We start from the raw sequence: 25907 nt of genomic DNA on the forward strand, positions 1-25907 counted from the left end.
CCCAAAGACATTAGGGTATTAGGCAAATTAGGGAACGGAGCAAAGTATTTTTTGTGTGGACACAAGAACCATCACTGAGGATGGTAACAGCCTGTCAGTGTGTAGATATATCATTCCAGTGCCTCACAATACTGAGACTATAGTTATTCTAACTCTTCTCGGTAGCAAAGTATAATAGAAAATTAGGTCATCCATGCACAAAATTTTATATTGCAGGTACTAAGCAATCTTTTTCCTTACAACGTTCGAAATTAAGCTTTACAACCATAAGAAGCCATCTAAATGAAGATTTTGTCTTCAGAGACCTAACTTTCAGCTAAAGCACTGGGAAGAGCTGCTGCTCAGGAACTTTCATACTGTGCAATTTTGTATGAAGGAGTTGCCTATTTATGGTCTTAGGTATTAGACTCCTAGATTTGAGAATGTAATCCAAATTTTAAATAAAAGGCTAATATATTTAAAGTCTGTTCTGTGTTTGAGTAATTTTTGAATAGAAAACTAACTGAAGAAAAAGCTATCATGTCTGATTAAATTAATCTACAACAGAAGTCTAGCTTACTTTCTTTGAGACTCTTTTATAATATTTTATTTTTTTATGCAATCAGTGGAAAATACCAGTACAGATTTAAATCATCAACTGCAATGTTTTAGATCTGAGTTGTCTATCATAGACACAAAGAAAGGAAATATAAAACAAATTTGTTCCAAAAGACAAACTCATGGAAGATTCCTTTAAGTTCAGATTGAGTTCCGAACAGTAAGAAAATAGCAGAATTTGACTTTTTTTTTTTTGTTGTTTTATAATAACGGTGAAACATTACCCAATAATAATGTATTTTAACAGTTATTTTAGCATTTATTAGATAAAACTGATACAATTAAGAAAATCTACTTTATTAAACTGGTAACAAAACCAGCTTTGGATCCTTCTGTAAATATAATTTGTTTTTAAGAGAAAGTGAAATTAAAGCATATGAATTAAAGACTTGCTGTCTTAGATATAGAAGAATAAAATCTGTGTTGAATAAAAGGACTTAAGCAGGTTTCCAGAAAAAAATAACAGAAAATTTATTATTAAAATTTTAGAACACTTACAGAACAGGAAATACTTTATGCATAAATAACAGTACAGGTTAAAACAAAGAAAATAAAAAGTTTACAAATGAAACACAAGGTTTGGCATTTTATTTTGAAGGAGGAACAATAAATACATTACTGAATAAAAACCAAATTGTACTAACTTGTTAAACATCAAGATTTCTAAAGAACTGTTTCTACAGAACCTTTTTACTTTGTATATTTTAGTTGGAACATTCTGTCACTCTAGTAAATAGGACTGAGTACATAATATGATGTACTTCCTCTCAGCATCCAAATTCAGCAATTGTCACTTCAAATATTGGCTTAGGATGAATCGTAACAGTTATTTAACTGATAAGTAATTTTCTCCTTGAATTCCAGGAATATACTATGCAAATGTGGTAATTAAATTCAGTTGAATATGTAAATTTGGTAATTAAAAACAATACTTCAGATCTTATCAGATGCCATCTTTAGCTTAATGTTTTCCCAGCATGGGTCTTACCTACAAGTATGTTCAGTTTTATAGCATGTTATCTTTTTATAAACAGCATAAAGTAGTAACAAAATTACTTGAAAAGAAAGTTGTCTTTAAAGTTATGGCAAAAAGGTTTTTGCTTAATTCATTAGAGATTATCTTCAGAACATAGTATGTATTTCAAATACAGTTATATGGACATATCCATGTCTGGAAAATGCTTTTTGATTAAAAAAGCAATTAATAAACCAAGAAACACCAACAATGCTCTTGAAACTATAAGCGTGATACAAGCCTCATCACATACAATTCTGAACTCCCAAGGCGGATGCCATCTTGAGTAATCTATAAATAAACATATAAATATAAGTTTTGTTGGGAATACATACATTTATAGCAAATAAGGAATATATACAGTGGTGTGAAATTGTAATACGTACAGATAATTTTATCACGTTCTGCATTTTCTGGGAATAGGAGAAAAAAAAAAAGAAACAGTTGTACCAGACAGCCAGTATTTCTCTCCTTAAATTTTTACTAGTTAGTTAAAACTAACCAATCAGATTTACAATAAAGAGAATTTGACAAACCTGAGAATTTGCACCAATAAACCTTAAAAATAAAAAAGCCAAAATGTTTTGATAAAACCTAAACAGCAATACTTTGAAATACTTCATAAAGATATTATTGCTTGTAATAATAACATTGATAGGTAAAAGCCCCATATAAAAATGAAAATAAAGCCCCATACAGTCCCTTTAACTGCAATCTCCATATTTTAGTTTTAATACAACTGATTAGTAGCTTTGCAGTCTCTGAAACCCATTAGACTGTTCAAGAGTATCTGCTAAATACTACTTGAAAAAGTATGTAGATGCTGATTTCTTTGGTATGGCTAATGAAGTCAGCAAAGTATCAGAGTGCAAAGTAATACACTTAACTGCAATCATGAGTTATGCCTATGTCTATAATCAAATGGACACTTGATAATTATCACTAATAATTATCCAAATTCAGTATCCTGAACAATGTATTTGTTCCCTGAATATAAATGGCCTTAGGAGTTGTTTACAATTACCTGCAAATTGGACCTGCCAGAGCACCAGCAAGGAGCAAACCACAGTTTGCAAGTCTTTATTAAGTAGGTGGTTCTTTTTTTCCCTCTACATATTATATTTTGCATTTGCTTTTACTTACTACACAATTTATATCTACAGATGTCCCCTTTTGAACATCGACTACATGGTACTCCTTCTTTATATGGTCTTCTTAGAAAATTACCACTACAAAAGAAAAATAAAAGTTTCTATGCGACGGGTTGCCTCATATATTTTTAAGTAAATCATGTGTTGAAGTAAATACACTGAAAACACAATATGCTGCTCACAATTCATTAAAAACCTTGGAATAATTTTGAAATCTTTCTTTTCATTGTCATTGTTCTGTCCATGTAGAAGAAGAGAGTCTTAAAAAGATACTATTTTTCTTTCAGACTTTTTACTGAAATTTATTGAAATACTGAAATCTGTGTTTTCAAGCTCCTACTGCTTTAGGAACAGTACTGGCTGGATTTTTTTTTTTTTTTTTTCCTCAGAGTATTGATTTAACTGTAAGATGAGTTAGTGTTTCAGTTTCAGTCAGCAATTTCTTTCATTGATCTTTTAGTGTTTTCTAATGCCTAAACAATACTTGGCACAATTACAGCTATTAAATTGGAAAGAAATGGTAGTATAATTTTATTTTTCTCATTTACACAGAAAGAAAAAGCAACAGATCTAACAACTGGGCTGTTATCAACTCATTTCTGAAGATACAAAAAAAAAAAAAAAGCTGAAACAGCATAAAAAGCCAACTGCATAAAAAGAGTACAGAACTGCAAGAGGTAATTCCAGCTCCAATTCCAGTAGCTTGCAGCAACTTTCTCATTTCTTCTAGTTCGTAGTAAAAAAAAAATAAAAAATCAATGAAGTGGAGCACAAGCCAGTGTTTGGGATTTGCTTAAGATCAGCACAGAATGACTTTATCAGTAAAGTTAACAGATTAGAAAAAACAAGCAAATACATGTTCTAGCAGTCACGGCTCTCTTCATAACTAAATCAGACAACCATCACTCTCTCTGATGGTATTTACGAGGGTAACAATAAATAAAAACCCCATTTTACTTTCAGTGAACTTTTTTACAATTACTTTCATTTTCTCAATATTTAAAACAGAGACTCACGCTGGTCCATAGTTGCAAATAAAATTTGCTGCATTTCTTATTCCTCCAACTTCCTCACAAAAAACAACAGCACAGCCTAGTTTGTATGACTTGTCCCAAACAACCTAAAAAAAAGTTTAAAAATAAATTAAAAACTACACTCGATAGCAACCTAGTTGAATATCTAGGAAATACCAAGTTGTTTTAAGAGACCATACATATTATCCTCATTTTGCAACATCTGTTTTCTCATAAAAAAAAAATGCTGGTAGGAAAGCATCTTAAGATGAACTTTAAAATTTTCACACCTCAAGATTATGTGATCTATGCTGCAAGTTTCCAGAATCTTCTATAGAACGATCTCAGTAAGCATCACTGACTTCACGGTCCCTGTGTTCCAAAGAAATTAGGGGGCAACTTCCTGATAGCTCCTTTACATAGGAGCTTTAAGCACTCATAACTTGGGACTGCAAGAAGGGCTTCTCATGTGTGCTGGAAATGGTCTACAAGTAAATGGTAACTACAAGTCTGAAAGCTTTAGCACTGCACAATTCAGACTAAACAGCGTTATCTGCCCTACTGAAGTGAAGATGGTTTACTGTCACTTCCAATTTGAGCATCCTCTGCCTTTTCTTGGGAGATTCTTCCTGCATATGACTAACCAAACTGCACTGAATTCAGTGAAGAACTTTTAACTATATACCTAGAACATCTGGATAATCTTTGTTTTTACTTCTGGAAAGCAAAGACAGAGTGGTTTACTATCACTTTCTGATAGTGCAGGCCTCAGACTGACAAAATGAACATCCCCCAAAATGAATGTCCCCTGAAGTTCCATCTTGTCAGTGTTAACGGCTAGAAGTGGTTATGTTAAGAAGACCTAATCTTTCTCAGAAAAGGACTTAAGTGTTTAATGTGAAACTACCTGAGTCCAAGATTACGGACAGCGTTTCAGGGCCCTTGGTGTAACAGTCTGCATTTTGCACATTTCTGCTGCTTTGAGATTTCTGGATCATGGTTCTCTCAGCACGTCTACAAAGCCTATCTGTTTATGATTTGTAAATTGTATCCATTTTCAATTCTTTGTCCAAACCTTCCAAGACCATGGTGGCCCCTGGATCATGCAGGGTCTTTGCTCATTGACTTTTAAGAAATGTGTACTTTTACACATTCACTGGTGTTTTACCCATGTAATTTGCTTTTTTTTTTTTTTTTTTTCCCAGTGATTAGTTTCCTTCATATTCCTGCCTGAAAGGCATGACTATTTTGTTTGGACTTAACCATGTAGAACAAGCAAGAAGCAAACAACCTGAATTGGGGGAAAGAAAGCTTAGAGTCCAGTATCACTCCAAGAAAAACGTGCAAAAGCCTCCAAAATTCTCTGTAGGAAAAGATCAAACAACAGATTTTTAAATGGTAGTTGTAATCTTCTAGAGATTTACTGCTCAACAGAAAGCAAAATGCAAGTTCTCCAGCCTCGCTTTTGAATATGTAGAAGAATGTAGAAGGCAGAACAAAACATCTAAACTCTCACATTACAACTCCCTACAACTTCTTAATGAGGGAGGGAACTGCCAGTCTATTCTCCCTTGTAACTGATGGCAGAGCATGTCGGAACAGCACGAAGCTGCAGCAGGGGAGGTTCAGATTGGACAAGGAAAAACTTCTTTACTGTGAGGGTGATCCAACACTGGAACAGGCTTCCTAGTGAGATGGTTGATGCCCCATGCCTGTTGGTGTTCCAGAGGCATTTGGATAATGTTTTCAGTAACTTTTTCACAGCCCTGAAGAGGTTATGCAATTGTACTAAATGATCTTTGAAGGGATCTTCTAACTGAACTATTTTATTCTATGTTTGGTCATAACTTATACTAGTTTGTTTTCAAATGCTTGTTTTTTAAAATACAGCAATAAATAAATCCATTTAAAATATTAAGTGTTCAAAGAAAAGCACTATTTTCTTAACAGAATTAAGTTTGTTGGAATTACCACTGACAGAAATGTATTGCAAATTGCCTCTTTTGTTGCGGATGCTCTGTTTTTTGGTCTTCCTTTCTTACTAGATGTGTAGAGGATACAATTTTCTCATGTTAACTTTTCTGTTAGAGAATTCTCAAAAGCATTCTGCAATTACTGTATTTACTTCTAACAGCAACTCCAAATGTACAGAATTAAGAAGCGTGCGGGTATGCAGTTGGAGAACTTGGAGCAATTATTTTATAGAGTTCACATAGTACTGATACAATTAAATGAGTAGTGAGGCTTTCAGTGACAACAATCCTACAGGAAAGAATTATAGATTATTATTACAGGATTTTATATAAAAGAGAGTAGACCAGTGTAGGGGTAGCTTGCACTATTGCCACTCCTTGAGATTGGCAAAGAAGACAGTAAGCTGCCAGTCACTATAAACCCCATACACAATTCTGTATTAGTTACAGTCTCTGATTTATCCGGTAGGTACTATACAAGAACTGCTCATAGCATTTTACTGAAAATGATTCTTACCTGAATGTAATGATTGCATTTCTTAATACATGTGTGCAGTGAGAAATTGTAGAATATGTTATGCTTATACCATGCGCTAACGGCAGTCTGAACATCAAATATTTGATAACTTCCAATCCAAATATTCTCTCCAACAGATTCAAAAGTAGGATGACACTGATATCTCTTACTTAAATACGTGTTACTTTTAAAAACGCATTTATTTGCCCATGCCCTGGCCGTCCTTGCCAAAGCTGCATCCCAGCTCTGCAAAACATTAAAGTAGAAATAGTTGTGCAATGTCAAGTTACAGGAGAATCTCAAACAGTCAGATAAAACCAGTCAGGTGATAAAGTAGGCACATACAGATCATGATATACCAATGACAGACATTATATATTGGAGTTACATCAACAACGCTTTTGCTTGTTTAAGGCATATACCCATGTTTTATTTTGATGTTTCCTATGGCAGCAGAGAAATAGGAATGTATTACATTAGGATTTTTTTCCCTTCACTGTTGAAAATTAACTTTGTACATGCACTTGCTAGCACCAAAAAAGATGTTTGGAATGCAATTTTATCTTCAGGTAAGAAATTAGTCAGTAAGCATGAAACTTTTGGGGTATTTTTTCCTATTGAACAGGTCATTCAGGATTTCCATTATTTACATAAAAGTTAAAGTAAAAAATGGACACCTCCTCTAGATTCAGATGGAAAAAATATTAGATGTATTTTTAAGAGATTCTTCAGCAACAAATACTTACCTATCCTACAGTAATGTTTTAAATACACATAAGAGCACTTTACAAAGTTAGTGTCATAAAATAAATGCTTGTTTGGCCAATAATTCTTTCTGCTAGTTATTATTTCTTTGCAGTCTATCACCAGTCTATAACATAACTTCTGATTATTTAACAAACACCCTTTTTATTTGTGCTCCACTCATGACCGTTTTCCAGCAGGTTTCCTCTATCCTTAAAGTACATAGTTTTATATCTTATATAAAAGATCTTGGGTTTCAATGCCTAGGCTGGGCTTTATACATACATTTTGGTTCACTCTTCATCTCCACGTGGTTGCCAATATGGTTTTCTTCCTAAGGTCTGTTGCTTTTTCTAACAATGTTTCCAAATCCTTATTTATTTATTTTTTCATCTTTTTTTTTTCTGGTTTTCCTATTCCTGAACACTAAGCACAGTGTCTTTAACCAGCCTCTTGACCTCCAGGGTTATATCCTCCCTAGCTGCCATTCTGGCTTCACACCCATGCCTGCAAAGATATTATCTGCCACCAGCACCTCTTCCCAAGCCTTCCTCGAACAGTACCCCTCGAGCTGTCACACAGTTTACCACATTTACCTCTTCTTGCTGCACAGAACTGCCCTAACCACCAAATCCTCCCACTTCCAGCACCTTCGGTTCTGTTTCACCCTGCCCCAGCGTAACGCGCTCCAGTAGGAGAGGCCGAGGCTCTCCCTCGCCGCCAGGCACTGCCCATGCAGCTCCCACCCTACTCCAGCCTCCTCCAAACCCTTCTCCCCGACGAAGCGAGGCGGCGGCTGAACGCCAGCCCCGCCTGCCCGTGGCCCTTCCCTACCATTTGCCGCATGTTGCTGGCGGCGGGCACGACCTGGCGGCGGAACTCGTTGTGGACCCTCACGCACTCCCTGATGAAAGCCCTGTTGCTGATGCTGGGGAAGATGGGCTGAGCCCACGCCGCCTCCAGCACCAGCCCCAGGGCCAGCACCGCCGCCCACAGCCCCGGCCCCATGGCTCCGCAGCCGCCCCAACGCTCCGCGCCCCGAGCCCTTTCCAGAAGCTTCACGACCTCACCCGCCCAATCCCTCCGGAGCCTCGCCGAGCCCCGCAGCTGCCCCCGCTCCCTCGGGGCGGTGCGGGGAGCCGGCAGCCGCTCCGAGCCCGCCGGGGGGCGGTGTGGGGCCGGCCGGCGGCTCGCAGCTCCTCCGGCGCCAGGGAGGCGGCGCGGCCGCGGCCATGGCGCTGTCGGTGCTGCAGCAGGCGGTGGTGTCGGCGGTGCTGGTGCTCTGCGCGCTCCTCGCCGCGCCCAGGATGCTCGGGGGAGGCGGCGGCAGGGCCGGCAGGGCTCCGCGGGGCCCCAGGGCCGGCCCTGGCCCTCACGATCCCCGGGCGCAGCACGGAGGTACCGCGGGCAGCCGCCTGGCCGGCTCTGCCCGGGGAAGCCCGGAGGGAGCCGCCGCGAAATGGCGGGCGGAGGGTGGGGGGGGGGGGGGGTGGTCGTGAGGCGGCTCTTGGGTCTTAGAGCATCGATTTATTGATGTTGCTCAGTCACTGGAATACATATATATATTGGATATATGTATGGCAGCTGCAGTGAGTGGGTAGGTGGCGTGGTGTTGCCGGTGGCTGCGGCGCTGACAGGTTAGGGACTGGGTTGGAACTTCAGCCAGGACACCAGGTGGGACGCGCTGGCACCGGCTCTTACCAACTCTGTCAAGTAAGGTATTGAGAGGAGCCCAGGATCCTTTCTTTAGGAAAAGTATCACTGAATGGGCCGGGCTGCTGTTTGCTGTTGCATAATTATCTGGCTGAATGTTTGATGCGCAGAAGTACAGAAGTACAGCCTGTGGGGGTAGGTGCATAACACTGAATTTATTGCTCAAACAACCAAAGCAACAACACAGCATGTGTATTTCAACTGTTTACTTATTTACTTGTTGAAAACTTGTATGGTAAAGGAAGATAGAAACTTAATTTGAGAGTCTTTTCTACCTAGACTTAACTTTACATTCTGTATACAGAAGAGTACTGTAGGTAACTTTATTTTGATGTAGGGCTGACCACACCATTTAGAGGAGCGAAGAACAAAGTGGGAGGGGAAATTCCAGTTGTGAAACTAATTACACCTTCGATTTCACTTTTTTATTTTGTCTTCTTTCTCTCATTTCAATTTTTAAGGTAGCCCTCAGGCAGTTCATCAAGTTCACCTGAATCCAGGAAATTCCGAGGGTCATAACTACCAGAGTATTCAGCAGATGAGAAATGCAATGGAAAAACAGATAAAGAGTGAGAGGACAAGAGGAAATGGTAGAGACTTAGCGTTCACCCTTATGCCTTTGTATGCTCTTGGAGTGGGAGTGTTTGCAGCATACAAATTCCTAAAGGTAAGCCTTAAAGCATTCAGTTATTGAAATTAGAAGGAAATGTAATACTTGCTCCCCGCCAAGCATGGCTGTCTGAATGACATTTTGTGCTCGGTTTGAATTTGAATGTAAACCACAGTTAAAATTGTAGCATATATGATTCTTCCTGCTGAAGAAGGCTTCTGACTTACATATTTTCAGACACTTAATGAGAATCTTATGCTTCTCCCCCAGTCTCAAATAAGAATCTGAGAATGCAAACAGTGCTGTTACCCGAGGCTGTAACTGAAGTCTCATTAGTGTTTCACTTCTTTTTTGTATTTGAGAATGACCTCAAGTACGGGAAGGAGGTGATTCCTGTAGAATAATAGCCTTAGGGTAGCAATTGGGTAGAATAATGAGCAGCCTAGGCACACACACACACTGCCAGCCCCTCTTTTAAGGGAGGAAAGAGGGGAATAAATAAAAGTCAAGGTTAAACATGAGAAGCAGGAGAGACAGTATCTTCATGTCCATAGTCAGTTTTATATCATCTCCTGTGCAAGAGGAATACAGCTGCTTAGTAAGATGAAGATAAAGGTTGAATAGTTTGGTTTTAATAATCAATGTAATTAGGTTGTATATAAAATTTAACATCATTAAAAACTGTATTTTGTATATTAAAACTCTGTACACTTATGCTTGTGGAACAGAAAAATAAGTATTTTTATAATAACGGCTTTATTAGTTTAAGAAAAAGAGTTTTATCTCCTAATTAATGGTAGGAGATTAGATCCAATAACCTAGAAGGTTCCTTCAGTTCATTTTTGAAAACTGGAGATGAAGAAGCAACTGCTTCCTTTATAACTTTTCTTTGTTATATTGTTGTTGTTTGAAATCAGAAGTGTTACTTTACTATTGCAAGAAGGCATAGCAGAAATAGTTTCATTAATCGAGTGCAAATGTTTATGGTTGCTATTTGCTGTCACTGAATTTGTAAATGTATTTTTATTTTTAATATCAGAATAGTTAATGCAGCCTTTAACACAATTTTATTTATTGAAGATGAAGGCACATGAAGAAAATCTCGCTAAGAAGGAAAAAAGCACGGAAGACAAAGCAAAGGAAACCGGTAAGATACCATTTAGTATGGAAACATTCACCAGATGTGTATATCATACTGAAACAAAGCTACGTATTTTAATTAATGCAGTCTATCTGAACAGGAACAGTCTTTACAGTTACTTAAGTGCTATTAGGAACCTAAAAAATCCACTTTATTCTATATATTTCAAACGCTCATTAGGTTTGTTTGCAAACTCCAGATGGTAGTATTCTTTAGAAGAGATACAGTAATACCTTGTAACCTTGTAAAGGTTCTCTACCTTGTAATGTGTGGCGTTTTTGTCACTTGAGACCTGATTGAATTTTTCTTCAATAGAATAGGTTGTTTAAATAGGATATAATATTCTTTAAAATTAATAGGATATTGACCTAGAATACATTAAGTAGCTTTAGAATTGAACTGTATTGATAACAGAACAGTATAGACAATTTGATACAGACTGTTGTATTTCTGGGCCAAATTAGAGACTTGTCAAAACCATGAGAGGTTTATAGAGGTGTCAAAGTAAGAAAATAAATAAATGATGGTATGTTTTTCTTCATGATACAGAGTACTCTTGGCTGTCAGATTTAGACTATTTTGGACGTGCCAAGAAGTGGGCTTTCCTTTGGAGAAAAAGTTAGGGCACACAGAAGTTCTGTTATTCTCATACTTCTTTTTGGCCCTCTTATAGACAGTTAATTAAACAATGTATCAGCCTCTTTTGGTGTCCCTGTACATCAGATCTGTAATTGGTTTCAGCAGTGGTCTGTTACACTGCTTACTTACCACTCTTATGTATTGCATTTTTGTTTCTTCCCAAGTTTAATAGTATTTTAGAAAGAGTTACTCCTCTCAACTGTAGTGCCTGAAGCATTGAATGTAGTTGCAAGGTGTGAGTAAGCAAATTAATGACAGTGTATGAAGGCACTACTGTTGGCTCAGGAAGTCTTGGAGCTGCACAGTTTCAGAGGCTGGGAAGGTGACAGTCACAGTCTCAGTGTCTACCAGCATATACTGTTAGACACTACTAGAGGCATTACCAGATGAGAAGTATTTCAGTTATACATTGTAAAGCTTCTGTTTTTAAAGCTACAACCTCCTTTCCACATTCTAGACTTCTATAGAGGAAAAAAAAAATCCTGTATTTTGAATCTGTCCAACCATTGTTATAAAGTAATATCCTTTCAGTATTGTAAATAAATTTCATAACATAGAGCATTCGCCTTGCCCCTCCCTCCCTCCTTTTTTTTTTTTTCTTTTGCTAGAACATCAGCTTTTAGAACTGGAGCAGCACCTAGCACAGACAGAGAAAATGTTAAATTCTTTATTGACTCAGTTGGATCCACTGTCAAACTGGTGAGTGATTTGAAAACATTTTAGTTAGTATTGTTGTCTGTAAATTGAAATTTTCCAAAATGTTAACAAAAAGTTCAAAAAAAGTTTCTTATAGATAGAGAACATTGTTTAGCAACCATTTAATTGCTTACTATTTCTGTAGCCTTTTACAGGTGGTACCTCGTCTGCCATTTAGGGCGTTTTCTAGAGACATCTCCTCTCTTGTTTACCAACATAAATGCAAAAGCTCAGACTTACGACGATCAAGTTACTGTGGCTTAACAAGTTAAACTTTAATGTGGACTGAGGAGAATAATACTGGAAAAATAAGCTCAGCATCATTTGAAAAGCCTTGTGAGGATTAGATTTCTGGTAGCAAAATGAATGTCTTCAATATTAGAAGATGAAACTGGTTATCAGTGTATAGCTGTTTATTTCTGTGTTTTGAAAGGAACCTGATAAATGAGTGTGTGTGCTTTAGGGAACTATAACTAGTCTGTAGTAGTATAAAAACAAGGGAATAAGTAATATTACCTCCTTGTAGTTTTAAAGATGTTCTTTGCTTAAGAAGGTAGGGCCTTACACATGTACCACAAATAAAAGTATCCATGCTGTATATTTGGCGTAGACTGACAGCTTTCATGAAGCCTAGTTTAAAACATGCAGAATTTCATGATTGTTCCTTAAGTGTACTTCTGAACTCACTATGTGCTGCGACTATTAAACAGTAAACTCACTGGCCAATTTGCTTAAGAAATTTCTAGCAGTGATGGGGAGGAGAGGAGAGAGAGTAAACAAAGTGAGAAAAGCCTCTGAACTCAGTAGCTCTATGTTAGGCATTGTCATCCTAAAAATAGAATCACTTGGGTGGTTGTTGCTTTCTGTAGTCATTGCTACACCTTAGTAGCCATTGGAGCTTCAGCATTTGAATTCAGCAACTAAATTACTCAGTAGGTGTGTGTGATCATAGAATCACAGAATATTCTGAGTTGGAAGGGACGCACAAGGGTCTTTGAGCCCAACTCCTTGTTCTACACAGGACTACCTATAAATCAATACCATGTGTCTGAGAGCGTTGTCCAAATGCTGCTTGGACTCTGGCAGGCCCAGTGCCATGACCACTTCCCTGGGGAACCTGTCCCAGTGCCCGACAACCCTCTCAGTAAAAAACCTTTCCCTGACATCCAAACTGAACCTCTCCTGATGCAGATTCATGCCGTTCCTTAGGACCCTATCACTGGCCACCAGATCGCTTCCACGAGGCTGCTTTTCAGCCTCTCATCTCCCAGACTGTACATACATGTATATACAGAATTGCCCTGTCCCAGGGCAGATTCTGGCACATTCTCCTGTTAAACTTCACACAGTTGGTGATTGCCCTGCCCTCTAATATGTCAAGATCTCTCAACTTCATGGGAGACATTCTTGTTGACCTAAAAGTGTTTGCTAAGTATGGCATATATCTACTAAAAGAAATACTGCAATCCTACATATTGTTATAAAACACTCACTTCCAAGGTAATCTTTCAGCTGTTGACATCTCTCTTTTCCAGTGTCAATGCTTTAGCTTGCGAGCAGAAAGATGAAATAATGACACAGATCCAATCAATTAGACGACTGATGAAAGAAAGTGGATTGGATAAATCAGAAAACAAGATGACAGGTACTTGAATTTTCAGTAGTATAGGTACCCAAGTAGTTTATATTTTAAAAGAATAAACAGATCTTTCTGTAATAATGTTCAGCTCCTGTATCTTTGGTTAAGTGTGCATGGAATTAATTTATTCCTGAGGTATATCTTTCTTCCTGATTGAAGTATATCTGATGCCACGTCCTGATGTATTGTTTTTGTTTGTTTGTTTTGTAAGAATAAGCGCTAAAGTACATTGAACTAGGTCAAATAGCAGTCACATTTTGTTAAAACATGCTTCTTGAATGTGAGTTCCTGAGCAGTCTGTTACTACTGGTCTAACTTCAGTCTGAGGATTCCCAAATGGGGACCTCTGGGGCTGTGGGCAATACTTGCATGATTGCGTTGAACAGTAAATTGTCTATTTGTTTCCTCTGGAGGCTTCCAAAAGATGAATAGAGTCCAAGAGAAATCTTCAATGTTAAGAATGGTTCGTTAGAAATTTGGGGAATTTCTGCATTAGCTGAGTTATTAAAAAAGAGAGAAAAACAGAAAACGTATATGCTGCTTCTAAGCTGCCTCTGAAACTTGGAATCTGTCCAGTAATTGAAACCTTTTTTTGTGCATTTTAAGATGTCAACCACATTTGTAATGAGAAACTTGAAGATCTCATTCAGTCATTTGCGGAACATCCTCAAGAGAAAGAACTAGATGACAGAGAAGATGATGGTAATGAAGATTTTCAGGAGGATGTTGATGATGATTACAAAATAGAAGAGCATGAATTATATGATGAGTGTGAAGTACACCGGTTTGAGCCAGATGTGGTAGAAGACCAAGAAATGATCAACAAAAACGTCATAGAATCAGAGATGGGATTGAGGAGACGTAATAGATATGAATGAAATCTGCATGTATAAAATTTACAAAAGCTAATGATTTTGTTTTTCCACAATGTTGTATGCACTTTAAACTGTTTCCAATGAAGCTCCATGCACTGCTATATGCTTTAAAAAGAGGGGTGAAAGCTGCCTGTATTCTTGTCTGTGATGGTTCTCTAAGTGTCATCAATGGCAGCAAAGTTTCACTGAGGATGTTTACGTATTTTTTCTATTTATTTTTTCCTATGAAAATATTTCTGTACTCTGTATATAATGCACTGTAATTATATCTGATGCTTCACTAAAATGTTGGAATATCTTGTAATTTAGACGAAAGAATAGGTGCTTCGTAAATGTTTTATAACTAGTGAGTTTAGTACCACTTGAACTGTGACTTGAGTTTATTAAAGAGCATGCACTGTTGAATTCAGCTCTTTTTGGAAAACTTCTGGGGGTGGGGAGGAATGAAAACCAGTACACATTAAGACTTAATGTGTTCATAGAGAAGTTTCTTTCTTCGGAGAGAAATTCAGCCACAAATACTGTTAAAATAATTCTCATTTGTCTGTCTCCTCAGGAATGATGTATAGTTTTGTACGTCAATTGAAACCTTACATTACAGCATTACACTGGATAATTTTCTTTATTCCCCAGCCATCGGTGGTAAAACTTGGCAGCTGCCTAGTAATTGCTGATACCCATTAGCACTAGTGTCCCTGATTCATATTTGTTTTAACACTGTAGAATCTGGCCTTCTGCTTCATTGTAATACATTTTTGTTATGACAGTACCAATAGATGTATTACTACATACCATTCAAGAACTTTCGGGCTTGGGTGTTTTTTGTTTTTTTTTTTTTTTTTTTGGGGGGGGGGATGGAGTTACGTTAGCTTGATGGTGGCATTTTTAGGTCAGTGTTTAGAAAAGCATTTTTTTTCCTTTGCAACAGTCAGTTCTGTCCAGACCTTAGTTATTTTCTATTATTTTTGTGTTCACTTAGCCCATGTGCCTATGAAACTGCCACCCTTCAATGCCAGGAATTACTAAAGAGGTAGGCTTGACTGTGGAATGCTGTTTTGTTGTTGTTGTTTGTTTTTAAATGCGTAGCTTTTAAGTACTACGGTATAATTCCTTAACTTTTTCCACTTTTTTTTTAAGGAAAATAAAATGGATTTGTTTCTGTGGAGGAAGCCCGCTTTAGTGAAAGGGACCAACACTGCTGGTGTTCCACTCACTGAAACTGACGGAATTGTTCATTTCTGCGTAGAAACAGAGTATCTTTGCTTCTGAAAACAAGCCAGGGGTTTGAAATTAATAGCCTCCAGCCATACATCTCCACCGCAGTCACTAGCTTTGCAATAAACGACAGCTTTTGCCTCGGTTTGGAAGCACCCCAGGCAAACAGCCCTCCGGGCCGGGCGGCCGGCACCGAGCTTCGCCGCCGGTCGGGGCGCAGGCGCGGGGCCGCCCTCCGCCCGCAGGGGAACGGCCGGGAGCGGGGCCGCCCTCAGCCCGGGGGGTGCGGGAGGAGAGGGGCCGTGCGCCCGGCCGGGCTGCCCTCCCCTCCCCTCGGCTCGGCTGCCTGCCTGCCTGCCTGGTAACGGGTGCTGGGGAGCTGAGTGCCCCGCAGTGGGTAGCAACGGGGCCAGCCTTTGTTAATGGCGATTGGAAAACGACGGGCTTTGGGTGCCTCAGCCGGCGGGGTGGAGGGAAACGCAGCTCTGCTGGGGAGAGCACCGGGGAAAAATGTCGGTGTGGGGTGGCTGGGTGCCAGCGGGGCCTGCCCGCAGCACCTGGGGCAGGGCGGTAACACGGCTTCGCCTTCCCGAGGGGTAACAAACCCTGACGCTGCAACGGGAGGTGCCCAAAGAAGCACATGGGAAAGGGGGTAGGACTTGAGACAGAGGTAAATTGGACGAGGAATCTGGTAAAGCGTTTGCAAGGAAAAACTGAACTTAAGGAGTGGTGAAAAAGGGAACCTAGCAACGTTTGGGAGCTTGCTGATGAAAATACCCAAATTATCAGCGATGGAAATGTTCTTTCTAAAACAATTTTTTATTTACAGAAGTACTCCCATTGAAAGCATGCGAATTTCTAATACTCTTTTCTGTTTTCTAGTTTATTCTGAAGGCTGCTATTCAGTTTGAATGGAGTTGAAAGTTGAAGGAGTTGCTGCATCCCCTCGACGGCAGGCTCAGCTGTCATCGAGGGGAAAAAAACATAGTCAAGTATGTTAATAGAAGGCTTGTGGTTGTTCTCCATCCCTACTTTGAATCTTTTACAAAACTTTAATCATGGTTACAGTCATGTGTTTCTAGTTCAAGGCTTTTTAAGAAATTCTGTAAAGAAGGAAACTTTTAGAGAAATTACTTTTGTCAGAAGGTGATAGTTTAGTATGACAAATCAGTATGACAGTTTCTCAAATAAAGGAAAGGATTGCAAAAAGAAACACACGTCCTAAAATAACCAATCTTCTGCATACATAGGTAGGATGCAGGTAACTCAAGAACAAACTAGGGTTTTCAATAGAGACTTTTTGTGCTGAAACTAACAACAGGTGTGATTGCTTTTTTGGAAAACAAAAACGTAATAAAGTAAAGCAACCCCCAAAACATAATTTCAGAAGGCATCATTTCAAACTGTCACGGTGTGAAATAAATTGCAGTGCTCATCACTCATTACGAAAGGGATTTTTTTTTCAGGTAACAGCCAACATTTTGAGATAAGATAGGCAGACAACACCCACAAGATTACTGTAGCAAAAACTCAGACTACCTTTTGAAAGCCTGGTTAGTGCAAATATGACCTTGGATTATGAGAGCCATTGGTTTTATTATAGCTAAGGTAAATATTAACATTTTTATAACAATTGTTTTTTCCCACAGACACTGAATTGTTTATGCCCATGAAATAAACTTCTGTAATATTCCCTCAGCCTGCAAGCACTATGTCCTTCACCTAGTAAATATGGACAGTCTTCAGGATGATTTTGTTTGCTTTCTTCCTGATTTGATGACTTCCAGGAGAGGAATTTACAAAGACTAAAATATTAACATTAAAATCGAGAATATAGTGTGTTCTTTTCCTTAAGGCAGTTGAAAAAAAATTAAGAAAAATGTGTACTTGTGATTTAATGCATTGAAAAAATACATGTGACTTGGTGCGCTGTGTATGCACAGAAAGCAAGACTTTGGTTAGTTTAGTCTAAGGAATAAGAGTAAATTGCACTTATCTCTTAAAAGCTTTTCACATATTTGACCACATGGTGGTGCTGCTTATTATTTGCAACCTGCCTGAAGAGATGCTTCTTCTGAATACCCTTTTCTGAAGGCACAAGGGGGTGGTGTTGCTCAGCTCTGAACCTGTTTCTTTTCAGGAATATGCTACAAGGATTTGTGGGGAAGAAAGCAGTTAGAGTACTCTGGCAGCTCTCAAATCATGAAAGGTATTAGGCTGCAGCTGGAAACAGGATATCTGCGCAGTTCAGACTGTCATCTTGAGATCTCTGTGCTGTTAAAAAAAAAAAAAAAGTTAAAAACCAAGATGCTAGCAGGACATGCACAAAGCACAGTTTCTTTCCTGACTGGAAAGCTAGTTGGGGGAATGGTTATAATATGCTAACTCATACAGTCATCTCTAGGGATTTGCTGTTGGCTGTTTTCAGAAATGCAATAGTGAGGGAGATGAAGCTTTGACTCGAGTCTTCCTCTCCCCATGTTCTTGCCTAGTTGAGTTTGAAGATCCATGTCAGTCGTGCAAAATTAGCAGTGTGAGTACAGAAGCTGCCTAGGCACCATCATGTGCTGTTGTACTAAAGCTGAGAAGATAGAGCTATACCAAATACCTGTGCAGTTTTGGGGTCTGCGCTACCACCGTGTGAGCCAGCTGATCGTCTGTATTGTGGTTTTGGTTGGGACATTTCTTAAACAACCCCTCAGCCAGCCCATAAACCAATTAGGACCACATGACCTGGTGAAAAGTGATTATACAATCAAAATCCCAAGAACACGAATTATTTTTAATGTATTGTTGATAGCTGGCACAGACAGTATCTGGATTCTTAATGACTAGAAATTTTTGTCTTGATGAATATTGAGTCTTCTTGTCTCATGATCTGTAACAATCAACTTTCATTGTAAATTTTTTGTTTTGCACTTTCCTTAGTGGCATCTCAGTGGCATCAAGGATAGATATTTTGAGGCAATGTTTCTGAATATTCCAAGGGAAGCTGAAAGGGAGAGCTATGTATTTTAATCCTGATCCTTGTCAGCATGTAATAATACTGCGTCATTTTAGGGGTGGAGACCAGATACACGGGCTTCTCGTGGTCCTCGCCCACCAGAGTAAGTCTGCTTCTAGTTTAAGTCCGCCTCTAGTTTTCATCTGACTTTTTTAATTGCATTATTAGCATCCTGCATATGCATGTATTGGTGTGTAAATTACCATTGCATGGAATTTATCATCTTATGTTTGTTCTCTATTAATTATTATTTAAAGTTCTTGATTATGCATTTATGTTAGTGAAGTGCCTTAAAGCCAGTATATCTTTCTACATTATTTTGCAAGTATGTGTCACCATGACCTTGGATTGTTCATATCTTCCTCAAAGAAGTTCAATTTCTACACATTGTCAGTCATTCTGTAATAAAAAAATGACTGGGAATTAAAGAGCTCTTTTATTTGAAGAAGCAATCTTGTTATAAAAGGTTTCTTTGGAAATACTGGCAGTAAAATGCAAAAATAAATGCAGTTGTGGTGCTCCAGAGTATAGCTAAAGTGAAGACATAAGGCTCAGAGATGCATTAATAATTTGGAGATGTTTTCATTTCTTTAAGCAAAATGAAATACTGAAGTATAGTTTACTTCACTGCATAGTTGGCTTCCACTGTATTAATCTTGTCCAAATAATTTGAAAGGTTTGCATCCCAAGGAGCTATTTCTTCGCTGTTGGCTCTCTGGTGACTAATTATAGAGGGATGTTGCCACAGACCTGCTGTGGAAGACAGGGATAAGGAGTTCTTAATTTATGATTTTGTTGCAGCAGCTCCTGGTGGGGAGTGAAGAGGAGCCAGGATGGCTTTGCGGGACTGTCTGAGGCTGGGAGTGAAGAAGGGTCATTCTGCTGGTGTACTCAGCAGCTGGGAAAAAGGAAAAGCTCAGTGTCCAGTTCCTGAGGTTTTGTAAGAGGGACTAATAGGCATTTCCAAAGTAGGCTGTTTCCAGTTGTAATGAAACCCTGTTCAGAGTAGGGAAACTTTTGTGAAGGAGCTAATACATATATATATAATATAACAACTATAATAATGTACATGATATAATAACTAGTAGGCAGCTTCTCTTATTTTTCAATTACAGTAAAAGCAAGCTTACTTGCTTTTACTGTAATTGAAAAATAAGAGAACATACAGCTCTTATAATGATTTTAACTTCCTGCAGGGTGCCATGCCTAGATCTAAGGAGGCTGGGAGATTCTGATGAAGAGGTAATTATAAATCAGTTTTGTCTTGAATAGTTTTCAGAGTTCATGTGTCGCAGGAGTTTATAAAAATATGACACTGAATATAAAACAATTATGATTACTATCCTTTTTAATTTTAGGATGGGAACTCTTACATACCGTACAGTAGGGATTATCCTCATACTTGCCCTCTAGATTCATCTCCAGATTGGAGAACATCATTACAAATGCCACCTGCGCAGCATCTCCCATCTCAACAGGTAGGTCTGTCACTACAAATCTTTTCAAAATTTTTCCCTTTAGTAGTAATTTAGAAAAGTATCCTTAGCGTTATCATAAAAGTTCCTCTTTTTTTTTTTTGATTAAATTCTCATCTAATGCTATTGGTTCAAAATGGTTTTGGCAAAATACTTTTTACTGAGAAGCCTCTAGAATATTTCAAAAGTTCAGTTTCTTTACTCTTCTTCATTGGTAGATGCATTCATTCTTTGCATTGTACTCAATTTTAAGGAATATTTTAATAACTAACTTTATTTACTATTTGTCAAAGCAACTGAAAAACTTAATACTTTTGAGATAGGTAAACAAAAGTTCCCCACTTTCTAAACAAAGTGTAACTTACAAAAATAATAAAGATCAATCGTGGTCATTAAGCATACAATTGAAGAAAAAAAACTAAGTTTGCAAAGAGTGAGTATAAATTTTGTGGAAGAATAGTTACTTTTGATGAAAAGGAAACTTTGAAGTTAAATGCAACCATTCTTAGAGTTTTGTTTAGTCTCTTGTCCTTAAAACACAGCTGTGATTTTGACTTCGGAATTATGTTTGGAATTATGTTTAACATATTTATGTTAATATAACATATTAACAGTTTTATTGTTAAAATTTCCTGAACGCATACCAACATTTTTTTCCTGGATGACTAAGAAACTTAATTGCCACCAGGCTTACATACTTTGTAAGGGAAATCAGTAGTCCAGATGTTAATATTCTGATTTATAGATTTATAGCACTGTTCAGGATTCAATATCCAGTATAATAAATTTAAGAATTAATTTAATTACTTGGTTATTACAATTGTTGCCTGAATGTAAGAAGAGTTTTCCTTTGAACTTTTATGTCTAAATAAAGTTTGGAAAAAAGGAATTTGACAATTTTTTATTTGTCTATTCACACAGAGGAGATTTTGCTAATTACTATTTAATTGTTCTTTCAAACAGATTTCTAGAAGGCCTTGTCAGAAGAAAACAGAGGTAAAGTAGCTGAAAAAATATACACTGACAAAATTAGCAACTGAATAGCAGAGTACGGTGGTATATGGTCTCAAAGTGAAATATGTTTTAACTTCTTTTGTGTAAGAGGAACTAGTTCATTTAAGAGACTTTTTAATCTGTCTGTTTTAATCTGACTTTTTAATTTGAGAGATCAGATATTCCTGAATTAGTTTAAAAATTTTAGATAGTACTGCCAACATAATTTTCTGTCATAGTCATAATCTTTTTAACATGTTACCATACATTTTTATTTGGTTAGGATGCAGTAAATATCCTAACTTATCAATGTTTCTAATTGATGGAAGAATTGGAAAATACAATGCTTAGGATTACATTATTTCAAAAAAAAATAAGTAAACCTAAGAAATACTGAATGAGTTTGTCTAGAACAGCAGTGTTGCCAGAGGGAAAACAATTATAAATACAATTACATATCATCTGTATCCCTTGAAGCAAATAATATATTGACCTTTATGGCAGGACTATGAACCAGCTAGAGCTATTAAGGTGAATGTGACAGGATCATCCTTTTATATGTTTCCCTATATGACCAAATGTTTTCTCAGCTTGAAACAGAATAAAATGTATTTAAATAAAAACTGAAGTATTTTTTTTTTTAATAGAGAAAATGTAGAGCAATGAGGTAGAATAGCGAAGAATTAAGTTTTTGTGCTTAATGTGCTTAATCCCTGCACATTGTGTCTTGCATCTACACATGGACGCTGTAAAGTCAAAGACTTCCTGAGTTGCTGCATACTCAGAGGTGGGGGGAAAGAGGTTTCCTTACCCCTGCTGAATGCAAATGACCTGATCCTTGCAGTTTCTCAGTATGAGCTATAGCCTCTGATCTGAATGTGTGCTGCCATGCATCCCTGTCCTCCACACCTTGTACTCTGTAGAAGTGTCTCCTAAGAGTCTCCTTCCTGATCAATCTTGGTATCTCCTCCAGGGAAGGCATGGTGTCCTCAGTGTTAGAGAAGGTAATTAGTAAAATTGTGAATAAAAACAGAAAAGTACAAAACATCCATCACAAGGACAAATAGAAGTAGTTTTCTGAAAAGGTGATTTGAACATAAATAATTACTTTGCTGCAGCTTCTCACCTGTTCATTTGTATTGTTTAAACTTCTTCATACTACCAGAAGCATAACAGTTTTATTGTTTCTTAGAGTTCCAACATAATGAGAACATACCAACTCACGTTCATTAATTTAGGCTGTCTGTATGTATTGTACAACCTGAGAGTACTGGACTAGTAGTGCAGTAGTTCTCAGAATATCTACATACCCAATGTAGGTATTTATACACATCTTAAGATGCAACTGTAGATGTTTAACCGCAGATGGCTAATTTTCCTCTGCATAGCATTATAAGTGCAGTGTCTATGTATTTGAGTTGGTATACTCTTCTCAGCTCTGGATGCCTATAATTTCACATCTTGTTATACCTTTTTTTTTTTTTTTTAAATATTAAATTCATACATATAAATCTGTCTAGATGCAGGAGTGTTAACAAAAGGTTGTAAAGGCTTTGACTGTTTCAAGGTCTTCTGTTCTCTGCTTTCCTTTAACTCGTCTACTTCCTTCCTGCCTTCATTATGTTTTAAATACTTTAGTGCTAAATTTGCAGTAATGCATCTTCTGTTCATTTACCCTCTTTTTGCCATCTCTCTTGTCTCTTTTTTTTTTTTTTTTGACTTGACTTGACTTTTACTTTTGGGGAGAAGATTTTCTGAAATGTTTTAATATATTCCTCTGAGTGGTCTTTATTTCTGCGTTGCTCGCTTCTGGGCCCTGACTGAGTTTTCTTTAGCAAGATATATTCCGACTTCCTTGATAACAGACTACGTAAGTAAATCTTCCCAAAATAGGTCACTTTTGGAGGAATAATTTGAATATTGTCTTATCATTCAGGAATTAACCAGTGAAGGGATGTAGATCCTCTTTTGAAAGAGAAGGCTGCCCTTTCAAGAATATAAATCTTCTGTTTTTTTTTTTGAAAAATGATTTTCTAGTACAGGACTGTTCACTGCTGCTTCAAGATGAGATGTGCCAAGCAGAGATGCTAGATAAGGCCATCTTATTTTTGTTAGCATTGAAGGGATGTCACGTAAACATTGAAAGTGTTATCTGGGGAGAGAAAGAAGAATGGAGTTCTGGGCTTCTCACATTGCTGTTGTTCCTACTGATCAGCCTCCACTGCATAGAACACTGGAAGGAACATAAAGTTAGGAAGGTACTTAGTTGGCTTCACAGCCTTTCTGACTGGTGTTGTAAGGAAGGTAATGTAGGGACTAATACTCATCTGCCATCCAAACTTATTAGAAACTGTGACTGGAAAAAAAAACTCATCAGCCCATTTTCAGCCATCCAAAATCAAATGTCAGAATTCCTGTTTTAGTCATCTGTAACATTGTCTGGTAGGACAGCACCACAGGGTCTTGACCTTGTGTAAAGTTATTTGGCTGTGTACTACTTAGATTACACCCCCCCCCCCAAAAAAAAAAAAAAAAAAGAACATGAAGAACTCCATGAAAATGAAGCCTGAATGTGCTGTCATATTTGCATTTTTTCCTTAATATGAAGCATAGTTGTCAAGTAGTTTCATAAGTTTTAGTGTATATGAATTATAAAAATGGTGTTCTCCTTCAGTGTATCAACTAAGGCATTTATATCGATTGTTCTTTGCTCTAGCATTCTGTTTTAGAGCAGAAGATAATACCGGAAGATCTGCCATCCCCAACAGACAAATATAAATTGAAGTATCGTCAGTATGAAGCAGATGTGAAGGAAGAATATAAGCAGTATTCTGAGAGAATTGCAGAAAAGAAAAAAGGCCCCCAACAGTGTCCAGAAACTTCAATAAAGGTAGCTGGCAAAGTAAAAATTGCATTTTTAAGTAGTAAATTTGAGTGGGTATTTCATTACAGTGTGTAGAGTGACTTGCATGTGCGTGTAAATAACTCCTTTCATGCATTTATTGTAAAGAACCCTGTATGGTTTCAACATTTAATGTTGAGTAGGATATAAAATAAGAAAGTTTGCTTCAGTTCCTCTAGAACATGAAACTGGTGCTCTGAGAAACAAAAGTATGCTTTTGTTTTCTGGTAAGAGATGTAACATTTGCCCTTATAGTGTACATCTATCATAAGTGTCAATATTAGCGTAATTGATAGGAATAAGTTTTCTGCTGAAGACGATGAGAGTAAAAAGCACTTGATAAAATGTTATTTCCAAATACAGAGATGCGTTCCATCTTATTTATTTTTTAATATTATGTTAAATTATGATTGTACCTAAGATTTAGAAAAGAAGGGGTGAAATATGTGGTCTGTACCTTTGAAAGCTACTAGCACTGAAAATTGAAAGAATTTTTAAAATAATGGAAGATAATATCTGTACTTTTTGCTTTGGCCTTTCTTAAGATCCAGTACAGCTAGTCTGCAAAGTTGGACTGCAAGCTGTATTGATTCTTCCATTTTTTTTTTGTTTATTTTTAAATTAAGACTAAGGTGCAAACAAGGGAATATCAGTGGAGGAAAAATGTGAAAACAAAGATGGGAAAAACTGACCTGTTCTGGAAGAGAGAGTAGAGAAAATTGTCTGCACGGAGCAAAATGTCATTTCAGGTATAAAGAGGTCAAAGAGAAAAGGTTTCTAGCAAGGAACAGGAAACAAAAGTGAGCAACATCTGTGAGGACTGGTCAAATGCTAGACTGTGCTGAGGGTGGATGACCACTTAGGGATCTTAATGAAAGGCAAAATATGCAGATGCTGAGCTTCCTTAAGCACATACTGTATATATTGCTTTTCAGATAAAAGGTTTGTGATAAATGGCAACAAGATTACTTATTTACTTGCTTAATGCTCAGTGTAATAAAGAGGGACACTTTTACAGAAGACAAAGATTTATGGCTGTGTGGGCTGAGGTCTCTTTTGCACATATTATTTATACTTCTAAAGGGATGTTGTCCCATTAGAGCCACTCTTCTAAAACTTGGATAAAATTTGGAGAATGTAGAAGTATAAGATTCTACAGGTAAAAGAACTGAGTGAAGGAAACAATTCTGTTGTCTTCTTAAGTTTATGTTTGTTTCATGGCAGTGAAGAATGCCATTTTTGGTGTTTTGTTGTAGTTTTACTTTTGCTTTTAATGTTTTCACTCTTATGCACTGATCTGACACAATCATGCCATGTTTTCCAAGATGTGAATCCTTTATGTGTTGTACTGCAAGCCCATCAGAAGGGTATTTACAGGAGTAGTCAAGTTAGTCTGAAACTGAATAAATAGGTAGCAAACTGTATTGGATTTACATAGTAGGGGGCTGCAGGAGTGGCCTCTGTGAGCACATCCCAGGAGCTGCCCCATGTCAGATCAGAGCCAGCTCCAAAAGGGTCCCGCCACTGGCCAGAGCCAAGCCATGGAGTGATGCTGGTTGGGCCTCTGGGAGAGCACAGTTAAGAAAGGGGTAAAAAAAAAAAAACAAACAAACAACTGCACAACAGCCTTGGGGAGAGGAGTGAGAAGCAGCCCTGCAGCCTCCACGGTCAGTGCAGCAGGAGGGCAGGAGGTGCTCCAAGCACGCAGCAGCATTTCCCCTGCAGCCTGTGCAGGGAGAGGCCCCTGGTGGAGCATGCTGTCCCCCCTGCAGCCCATGGGTCCCACAGGGAGCAGATCTCCACACTGCAGCCCCCCCATGGGTGGAGGAGCCCCCGGTGGAGCAGGTGGATGTGGCCTGGAGGAGGCTGCGGCCCATGGAGAGCCCCCGCAGGAGCAGGCCCCGGGCCGGAGCTGCAGCCCGTGGAGAGGAGCCCACGCAGGAGCAGGGGGTCTGGGGGGAGCTGCCGCCCACCCATGGGGGACCTGTGCTGGAA

The 25907-nt window shown here is 38.1% G+C and overlaps 3 protein-coding genes across 3 annotated transcripts in view; 2 read left to right on the forward strand and 1 right to left on the reverse strand.

Annotated features, from left to right (window-relative positions):
- Positions 1-1734: 1734 nt before the first annotated feature.
- On the reverse strand, positions 1735-8034 carry LOC309874175 (GLIPR1-like protein 1). Its single transcript, XM_082752118.1, has 6 exons — positions 7845-8034; positions 6267-6512; positions 3780-3883; positions 2756-2841; positions 1999-2025; positions 1735-1903 (listed from the first exon to the last, which is right to left on the reverse strand). The coding sequence occupies exons 1-6, from the start codon at positions 8016-8018 to the stop codon at positions 1749-1751; spliced, it is 792 nt and encodes a 263-aa protein (XP_082608244.1). The 5' UTR covers positions 8019-8034; the 3' UTR covers positions 1735-1748.
- A 101-nt stretch (positions 8035-8135) lies between these two features.
- On the forward strand, positions 8136-15150 carry CCDC107 (coiled-coil domain containing 107). Its single transcript, XM_082772217.1, has 6 exons — positions 8136-8408; positions 9185-9390; positions 10414-10480; positions 11722-11812; positions 13345-13454; positions 14055-15150. Exons 1-6 carry the CDS (start codon positions 8243-8245, stop codon positions 14324-14326), a joined length of 912 nt encoding a protein of 303 aa, XP_082628343.1. The 5' UTR covers positions 8136-8242; the 3' UTR covers positions 14327-15150.
- A 1283-nt stretch (positions 15151-16433) lies between these two features.
- The window catches only part of CAPS2 (calcyphosine 2), a 31919-nt gene continuing 22445 nt past the window's right edge, over positions 16434-25907 (forward strand). The window contains exons 1-6 of the mRNA XM_082772186.1: positions 16434-16530; positions 18599-18645; positions 19739-19784; positions 19901-20020; positions 20981-21013; positions 23727-23900. Of these exons, the coding sequence (XP_082628312.1) occupies positions 16450-16530; positions 18599-18645; positions 19739-19784; positions 19901-20020; positions 20981-21013; positions 23727-23900 (501 nt within the window). The 5' untranslated portion in view covers positions 16434-16449. The remainder of the gene's footprint in view (positions 16531-18598; positions 18646-19738; positions 19785-19900; positions 20021-20980; positions 21014-23726; positions 23901-25907) is intronic.

This window comes from Aythya marila, assembly GCF_965140915.1.
Source record: "Aythya marila genome assembly, chromosome: 1".
Classification (NCBI taxonomy): Eukaryota; Metazoa; Chordata; class Aves; order Anseriformes; family Anatidae; genus Aythya; species Aythya marila.

What these genes read in the sequence shown, in the direction of transcription:
- LOC309874175 (XM_082752118.1), bottom strand. Translation starts at nt 8,018, where the DNA reads ATGGGGCCGGGGCTGTGGGCGGCGGTGCTGGCCCTGGGGCTGGTGCTG. An exon ending in AATGCAATCATTACATTCAG is followed by an intron (nt 3,884 to 6,266) that starts GTAAGAATCATT and finishes ACTTTTTTTTAG; the next exon opens with GTTGTTTGGGACAAGTCATA. An exon ending in AGAACGTGATAAAATTATCT is followed by an intron (nt 1,904 to 1,998) that starts GTACGTATTACA and finishes GTTTATTTATAG; the next exon opens with ATTACTCAAGATGGCATCCG.
- CCDC107 (XM_082772217.1), top strand. Translation starts at nt 8,243, where the DNA reads ATGGCGCTGTCGGTGCTGCAGCAGGCGGTGGTGTCGGCGGTGCTGGTG. An exon ending in AGACAAAGCAAAGGAAACCG is followed by an intron (nt 10,481 to 11,721) that starts GTAAGATACCAT and finishes TTCTTTTGCTAG; the next exon opens with AACATCAGCTTTTAGAACTG. An exon ending in ATCAGAAAACAAGATGACAG is followed by an intron (nt 13,455 to 14,054) that starts GTACTTGAATTT and finishes GTGCATTTTAAG; the next exon opens with ATGTCAACCACATTTGTAAT.